Source organism: Glandiceps talaboti, chromosome 21 (genome assembly GCF_964340395.1).
Source record: "Glandiceps talaboti chromosome 21, keGlaTala1.1, whole genome shotgun sequence".
Lineage (NCBI taxonomy): Eukaryota > Metazoa > Hemichordata > Enteropneusta > Spengelidae > Glandiceps > Glandiceps talaboti.
Genome location: NC_135569.1, coordinates 7,469,485 through 7,479,039, shown reverse-complemented (window position 1 = coordinate 7,479,039; position 9,555 = coordinate 7,469,485). Strand labels below are relative to the sequence as shown.

General features: G+C 35.6%; 1 protein-coding gene across 1 annotated transcript in view; it reads right to left on the bottom strand.

Moving 5' to 3' along the window:
• Window positions 1-5,940, bottom strand: part of LOC144451797 (uncharacterized) — a 22,434-nt gene extending 16,494 nt beyond the window's left edge. The window contains exon 1 of the mRNA XM_078142700.1: window positions 5,792-5,940. Within this exon, the coding sequence (XP_077998826.1) occupies window positions 5,792-5,846 (55 nt within the window). The 5' untranslated portion in view covers window positions 5,847-5,940. The remainder of the gene's footprint in view (window positions 1-5,791) is intronic.
• Between the last annotated feature and the right edge of the window lie 3,615 nt (window positions 5,941-9,555).

Genomic DNA, 9,555 nt, shown 5'->3' with positions numbered 1-9,555 from the left:
AAACATGTTACTTTTCTTCCTGATGCATATAATTCGTTACATACAACTAAAATCAATAATCCTGAAACAAAATGTCGTCTGGCTTGTATTGGCAAAAGTCTTCCTAACACTTCTACATTTTATCGTCCCCCAAACTGTTTACATTGTATTGTCTGATAAATACCTCTTCGGGGAAGATGTTTGTTGAGCCAGACGATAAAATGTTATCACTGTTGGAAGATTTAATAAAATGTCGCAGTGTTTTTTGTCACTTGAAGCCAGACGACGTATTCAGGTTTCGTGATTTTCATTGTAGCAACTCGCACAGAGTTTTAGGATTATCTCTTACATACATAATTTGAGGAAGAACCAAGGTAGAGCTTGCATAGATATCAGACAGGTTTGTCACATTTTATATGTGTTTATTAATGTTGTCGAAGGAGTACACGGCTTTACTAGTAACACACGGCCACTTTACATTACTCGACAACACACGGGGGATTTTGAGTGTGTAACAAGTATGTAGTTAGTATTTTAATGTCGTTTTTAAACTGCAAACTGATCTGTTAAGGAAGTGTGTGTATTTGTATCCCACTAAATATCTTTGCCATGCAATGTGCCGTGTATTTGATGGAAAGGAGAATTCATCACTGGCCATGTCAAATTTGGATAAAAAAATGTCTTAAACAGCTATTGAAAAAGTCTGTCCTCAGAATGTCTTATCTAAACATTATAGGTCTACTGCTTATATAAGCGTGATGCGAGAACCTGGGGTTGACACCATGGTTTTCAAGTACTCCTTATTCACTTCGCTTAGAAGCGATAACAACGAAGTAAAATGGGTTTTCTTTTCTACACGATAGCAGACTATTGTACTAGTATCCTCAAGGTTTATGTAGAATTGGCGTGCTGACAAGTGAAATGTGGGGGCACAAAATGACGTCATTTATTGTTCGGGATAAAGCATTTTAGTTTCTAGCCAAGAAAGGTCACAAAGTTGAGCTACGAGCCTATGTCAATTCAATGGTCCACAAATCATTAACAAAACACTGTCTGCAAACACTTCACCTTTTGCTGACCTAACCAAGCAATGATTAAGATGTTTACGATATCAGACTGTATCCGGCTAGCTAGGTCTGTTGGCCTGCAAGTAAACAATTTTGCAGCCACTTTATTTTGGTTCAATTTTTACCTTCCGCAAAGTAAGGTTATACTGTAATATGCTTTTGTCCGTGTCTATCCGTGAAAACGATAACTGAAATACAAATGGACGAATTGTAATGAAACCTGTTACACATCTTACGTGTGGTAATGGCAAAAGCTGATTAGATTTTGGTAATTATCACATAAATACGTGCATATCTTCTACTGTGTGACGTCAAACAGGGGGTGATGTCAGAGCATATCACCCTTGTTCTACCGAACTATTTTTTTCTCCGTACTGTTCGAATGTTCGTGCCAATCCTACGCTACGATCAAGTTTATCATAATAATTATATGCTTTCAAAACATAAATGCATACATTATGTTACACATATCCAGGTTGGATGGCATGAGTTTGATACGTAGAGGTACTTTTATTTTTATTTGATACATTTTATTCTATTAAAAAATCAAGTAGAATATCGATGTACCACTAGCAGCCGGCAAACTTACTTCCGATTTTCTGTCGAGCTCAGATCTCTGAACTTAATCAACCCGAGAAAATATGATTAAAATGACGACACAAAGGTCGTATTCTGACAAATTCTACTTGCGTTTTAAACTAAATTCGATATTACATCTACATCGCAAGGTTATAACCGATAATTTTGGTTGAGAAACAACAGAACACTATGACCGCAACCGATACCATGAATAAGGTAAGCTTGACCTCGCGACAGGTCACGCGAGTATGTAATTTGCATAGCCGTCGGGCGTCAATTTTTAATACGCAATGAATATAGTGCGATGAAATGATACAGTATTCGTAAAATACGATTTAAAATTTTAGAAAAATACTGGGAAATACTTAGTTATATGATAAATATATAATTCCATGAAATCAATGTTAGTTTTACGTCATAATGCTCCTCGTATGACTCCGTCATAATGCTCCTCGCCTACCGGCTCGAATTTGTATTAGTCCGCGGAATCATACTCGGAGCATTATGACGTAAAACTAACATTGATTCCATGGGATTATATATAAATATACTATGAATATTAATGGTTCATTTACATACTTACCGATTTTCAGTAATTAGACTATAAAATTATGCAAATGCCAGCTTCAAATTCCATATAATTCTGTACACAATACCAAAGTATCGATCCATGTAGTGTAAAGCTTGTTATGTACCATTTCGTTCTAATAAGCTATTTGCATAATTAATGAGTTTCAGTTTGGTCAGAATAATTAGGCAATATATCATGATTGCAAACTTCATGTAAATTTCATTTAATGTGCTACATGCATCGACGATAACAAAACACACATGTCCCAGATATTCTGGATAACTTGGTCAAGGTCATTGAGTTATTTACGTATTAATTGTATTTGGTAATTGGGCAGTATCTTAAAAATCCTAAAGTATTCTTCAAATTCTATAAGACTTTCTCGCTTTTGGTTTACCATAATTATGTCTTACTATAAGCTAGAAGGTAAATGTTTACAGAATTTACCAGTGACGGACCAATTAACATCATACGTGTACTCTTATGAGAGTTAGCTGTTATAATATACATATGTAATAGTTTTCTGTCCCTGTACCGCATAATGTAAGCCAGATTTTCATATTTTATAGAACTATATTTTACAGAGGTTGTGTGGTAAAGAATTGGTGTAAATAACTTCTAGGGTCCCTGATGTTTAAAGGAATTCAGATAACATAAAATCAAACTGTATCCACTTTTAACAACCTGAAGATAAAAACCCCATCGATCACTAGTGCGCTACTTCGATACATTGTTAAAGACACTTGAAATCGCTTTCATTGAACTCTGCCTTGTCGAAGTAAGGTCGTTTTTGTCACTATAATTGTATGCTAGATGAGACATATTTCAAATACCGTACCTTAAAGTGTATATCTCAAATTGTAAAGAGGTATCAAATGAGCGTGAAATTATGGAATTGGTGCATACACCGAGATCGGAAAGTCATGTGCAGTGTAGACCATGCATATGACTTGCGCAGGTGAGAGAGCGATACTTTGTCGTTCTATAATTACTAAATACATTTAGAGAGCCTTCAGAAGTTACAGGTTGGGACGAACAAGGGAATGGTGGATTGGGGTCATTTTTCACAAATCGGTTCCCTTAGTATGGCCACATTTTAGAAAATGGAATCAGGGGAGGGTCATTTTGTATTTCGCCTAGCTGTATCAATGAACGTAGCAGTATTTTTTGTATTTCTACATTCCATTGCTGCCACCAGTATCGTTTATAATTTATTCAATCGCAACAGCGGCCAACCATTGTCACTGTTGCACTGGATGACCATATCATATCAGTGAAATATAACTTCTGACAACCGTGCAGTGAATCAACTGTTAGTTGTGGTGTGTGGAGAGGTCGGTGTGTCTCATTGGGGGAGTGATAGTCATAGCATGACTTTGTGTCTATAATAGGTCAAGGATCTTGTCTATCATAGGGTTCAACACATTGAAGATTGATATGACAAGTCAATTTGATTTGGGTCGAAAGCTGTGACACTCGTAAAGCTGCACGCTCTCGTCAATCTCGTCACATACAGACCCTTTCAAACAAATTATTTGACCTATAGAATGTATATTTGTATTAGTTATATTTAGTTATGTGTGATTTATTTGTTTAAGCTTTGACTTGTTATTTTGCATTTATTTTATTTAACATTCTGTTTTTTTCTGTAAGTTCACCGGCGTTTCAAAGTGACATAAGTCCATTGGGCTTGGAGGTTTCAAATTCACTTTCTTACGAGATGTACTAATTATATAAAGAGATGTAATTTAATACATCATGTCACTATAATAAACAAATTACTTACAAATTACTTACTTACTCACTCATTATGTACATTGTAATTCTGAATCACAAGGAAACCGAAATTTTTAGACACAAAAAAAACACCTTGGGAAATATTTCTTCTGCTTTTGTCGAGAATATACACAGACAAAGCATAAACGTGGGCGTAGAAATAACAATTACACAATCAGGGTTTGCTACGTCGAAAATGGTCACAAATTCATGCGAATGTTTCTGTCTTCTCTGAAAACCATAGGTAGTATGATTGAGTTATCGATAGAAAAAACGAAAATAATGAAATTCGATACGTTTGTCTTGCCATGAAAAATCACTTCCTAAAAGAAGACGTCGAAGAGATTGCATTCTTTCTTTGCTTCAAGCTCTATGTTGCTCATTTGTGGTTTACGGTCGTAACTCTCAGCTTGCGATATTGCGATTTCAAAATATGCGCTCTGTTCGAAACGAGCACAGAGCGCAGACAATGCTGTTGTCGTTATTGTTCGGTGGTTATATTTCTTGAGCTCACCTGAAACTATGACACAAAGGAACTGTCTTTTAGACTGTTTTAACCCCTGACCTCGAGAACTGAAATAAATTACCCTAACTTTAACTAAGTAATAACAAATGCAGCATTAATTTATTTAGTGAACCCAACATTTTGTTTACCATTTGCCTATTTAATATACGTTGGATGTCATTTTTTTATCTCGACACAATCACCGAATCGATGGCTATAGTGGTACATGAACAATGCCACAATAGGGTCGACAATTTACAAAGAGCCTTTATCCTCAGTGTTCACTAGCATTTGTGTCCATTTTGAATATTAATGAGATAGTTTGGAATGGAGGTGAATAGAGCTAGACATTAGTCTGCCATAACAATATATGTGACGTAAACGTACACCAGGAAACGGGTAAGAACATACACAATTGAACAATAATGACAGCCATGCTATGAGGGTAGGGATATTAAAATCAACAAGAAAACACCCCTTTGTATTGATAATTCGACACTGTAAAGTCGGTTTTCGAAGTTTGGTATCGTAGACAGAATAATAGATTATGTTAGTCATTACCGTATAAAAAACGACAACAGCCTATGTATACTTATCCAAAACTTTTCTCTATTTTTTCTTTTCCGAATGTCATGTCGTCATCTCTATCAAATACCAAAAATCAACAAACAAATTTGCGCACAGGTTCCAAATTTTCATATTCGCAAAGAACGACTGGTAATTATGGCGGGATATGTAATTACTATCTAGATGTTACTCCATTTAATGACTATCAACAAAGTGAGAGTTACAACACATAAAACAGCGCCGTATTTAGATACACGTTTGTCTAGCTTATGAAGTTATGTTTGTTACTAGCACACACACATATTTTTTTGCACCTTCGAATTTCCTTACCTATTTCTGTAAAAAAAAAATATTTTTCGCACATCCTAATTTATTTCTGACGATATGAGAACAATTGTATTGACCAATGAATACAATTTGTAAAAGTTTCTGAAAGGAAGTCCCATCATGTCAATTAATGTCTCACAGCGAATCATAAGTTCGACCACCGCCACAGACAAGGTTCCTATCTGTATGTGGTTCCACCTGCGTTGATGACGATGACAACACTAATGTTTGCAGTTTGACGTACATTTTATGCCATTTTTGATTGAAGTCGCTGGTCAGTTCTACTATTACGCTATCTCACCTCACCTCTCCTCGTTCGCATTCTCTGTATATTATAGGTAAATCGAACATTTCTTCCTATTACCACACTGTGTACATGTTCATATATTTTGGCATTGATTCGGGCGAGGATGTACCTACCTGATACGTGGAAGAACAGCAGCACAATCACAACGTATTTCAGTTGAAATGCCATATCTGTCACTTCTTGTCCAAAATAAGTTTTCTCAACATTACACGGTGTCCGTTTAGTCAATTGGTTAATTTGCGTTTGTAATGACACACACTTCCTCCCACCTGGAAGAACAACAACACACTTGAGTTGAAAAAAAAACGTACGCAATGGAAGGTAAAGTTAATTTGCATGAGTATGTGACAATAATACCATGATATATTGTTCAGCATTGCCCCTTTAACCCCACACCAGTCGTTGTTGTGAACGACCGTATTATGCAATGCCATGGTTTGTTGCTTTTTACTTTGTTTATTGTGTTAGTGAAAAATGAGAGGGCTAATGAAATGACACGCAAATGTGCCGTCGCGCACGTAAAGGTCAACAATACCTACCTAAAGCTATTGTTAAGATAATATTTTGTCATCTAAAAAAACTCAATAACAAATTGAGCTAAAAGGTAATTCATAATGTTAGATGATACATAATCACGTACACCACTTGTGTGTAACGTACTAACAGATGCATGGATTACAGAGCATGCGCTGACAATGAAATCATATGAAAAGAGCACCGATGCCAATGTTTAGAATATCGTTTTAAACATTTTTTATTTGTATTTTATTTGGTGTTATATCACTCTTATGTTAACATTTCAACATTTGGTTCACATAACAATGGGCATGTTACCTTAAATAAACTCATGACAACACGCTAGACCCCTGCGTTCATGTCGATGTCATATTTTCAGTGTGTGTACAATTATAGGGCTATCTGTGTTGCACTTACAAAACAAGACAATCTTGCAGTTAAAGTTTAACGGTAAAGGTTAAAATAAAATGTATTGTTGCTTGACCTAAACACGCGTATTTTATATCCATATGCATGGTGTGTTACAAAACGAAAGAAGCATACTCTTTGGCCGTAGGGCAATTCTGTTCAAATTCACCAACGTTGTAAGCTTGAAAACAATAGATGTTGACGATGTAGGTCTTCAATAACATAGTTCATAGTCTTTGATGTCTATACAGATAGGTAGTACCATAACCTCAACATTGTCATATGTCTATAAAGATAGGTAGTACCATAACCTCAACATTGTCATATGTCTATAAAGATAGGTAGTACCATAACCTCAACATGGTCATGTGTCTATAAAGATAGGTAGTACCATAACCTCAACATGGTCATATGTCTATAAAGATAGGTAGTACCATAACCTCAACATTGTCATATGTCTATAAAGATAGGTAGTACCATAACCTCAACATGGTCATATGTCTATAAAGATAGGTAGTAACATAACATCAACATGGTCATGTGTCTATACAGATAGGTAGTACCATAACCTCAACATGGTCATATGTCTATAAAGATAGGTAGTACCATAACATCAACATGGTCATATGGATGAGACATGGGTATTCATTTAGGATTGATAATGATAAAACATTAAGACACCTCTGTTTGCAAGAGATTTCTCTCACTTTTTACAATGATCTACTATTGTAGCCATAGAACATTACGTTCAGCGCCATAGAACATTACATTGTATTGGATTTTGGCGCTATCCAACTTCTTTTGATTGATTGATTGATTGATTGATTGATTGATTGATTGATTGATTGATTGATTGATTGATTGATTGATTGATTGATTGATTGATTGATTGATTGATTGATTGATTGATTGATTGATTGATTGATTGATTGATTGATTGATTGATTGATTGATTGATTGATTGATTGAATGGTTGGTTGGTTGTTTGGTTGATTGATTGATTGATTGATTGATTGATTGATTGATTGATTGATTGATTGATTGATTGATTGATTGATTGATTGATTGATTGATTGATTGATTGATTCATTGATTGATTCTTCCCTATTCATATTAAAAAAGTAAAATAAATTTGGGTTATATTTGACCACTTTCTGTGCTGTTTTTGTTTCACAAGAAGAATTGTTAAAACGAATATCCTAAACCCTGAAACAAAAAGTTGCATATCTAATTAACATAGCTACATTGTATCGTCTGGCTAGACAAAAATCTTACCAACTGCTTTTCGTCTGGCATGACAAACATCTTTACCGATATTGTTACACTTTCTTTGCGTGAGCTACCATAATCTTAGGAGATTAAATTTAGACGTGCCTGGTAAACATAAAGTTGGCGCGTCCTTTTTTTTTTTAGAGTCAATTGACTAAAATGTAACATTTGTAATCCAGTTCTCTTCATACCAGACGATAATACGTGTGGAAACATTAGATTTGTGTGTGAAGCCAGACGAGAAGAGTTACAACATCAAAGATATATATTGTCTAGCCAGACAAAAGACTGTAGCAATGTTATTGAGATTTTTGTCGAGCCAGGCGATGTTTTGTTTCAGGGTGTATGATTTTCGTTGTAATAATTCTTCATATGATACAAAAATAACACGGAAAGTGGTCAGTTTGCTGTGTTTCACAATTCATGCGGTAGGTTTTTACTAATTGCCACAGAGTAGTTTGGACAACCATCTATTGTTACTTCCACAGTATGTAAATTAGTTTTGTCAAGGTTAAAGTGTCGGTGGTGTTTACTTCCGTGTACCAGGAAGTACTCGTAATTGTTTTACCGAAATGAGAAGCACGAAGTTCATCGTCACATCAAGACAGTTTTGCAGCTTTTAAAACACTTTAACCCCTCAAAGCATGGAACCTCAACTAGACGTCCTAGTCATTTTTCTACTGGCGTTCTACATACAGGGTAAGTATCCGATCCTGGACCAGTGTTCCTCTGATTAATGCACTGTTACCACGTCCAATTACAGTGTCGCGGTAAATCTTTCTATCTTTCTTTCTTGTCACATTTTACTGAAAACAAAATCCACATAATAGATTCAATCACAGACTTATAAATGTTCCACCTCCTAGCACCGGTATTCAAAAAAGTACATAAACAGATAAAGTTATGGATTGTTGACAGTTTTCAATTCTTGCCCAAAACAACAACACGCCCTACAAAATAGGGTCTACTATATGCCACGCTAACGTTCTAACACCTAAGTGTTCGTCTACCAATACAAGTCATGATTCTGTGTGGGTTTCTTGCTTCTACAAGCAGCTTTGACGATGATGAGACTCCATATCCGTACTAAATGTTATTGCAACAACACCCACCATGTTTTAGTTGGAAAGCTCAACATGGCAGCCAACTTGAGCTGTTACGCAATCACTGTCAAATCCATGCGTATGAAAGTTTTACACTCGTAATTTCAGTTTACATTATATTTACGTCTTAGATACCGTCCCTAGCTTTAGGATTAACATCCGTGGTACATTGCTGCCAATACAGTAATCACTTTGATGTCAGAACTTTGGAATAATTTTGAAATTACCACGGTGTAAAGTTTAATGTGGAAAATTAGGAAAGTGTTATTATGTCAGTAATCATCACCATGCCGACGATGAAAGACGATGTGTATATTAACTTCCAGTTCACCGATTTCTTCTTACATATTTGGTTTGGAAATTCAAAATACCGTCTTTCCTTCGAAATTGCTCTTCATACACTCCTTTTATTCGTACACGACCTGCGTTATGTAATATATCGTTACTCCCTATTGTTTGCGATATAAAAAAGGTTGCGTTCTGTTGAATCAAAGGCCGTAGTACAATGTATACGAATTGTTATCGTGGTGTTGTCATTACTCGGCATCGTGCAGTTTCCACTAGCTTGCAAGTTTGCTGTC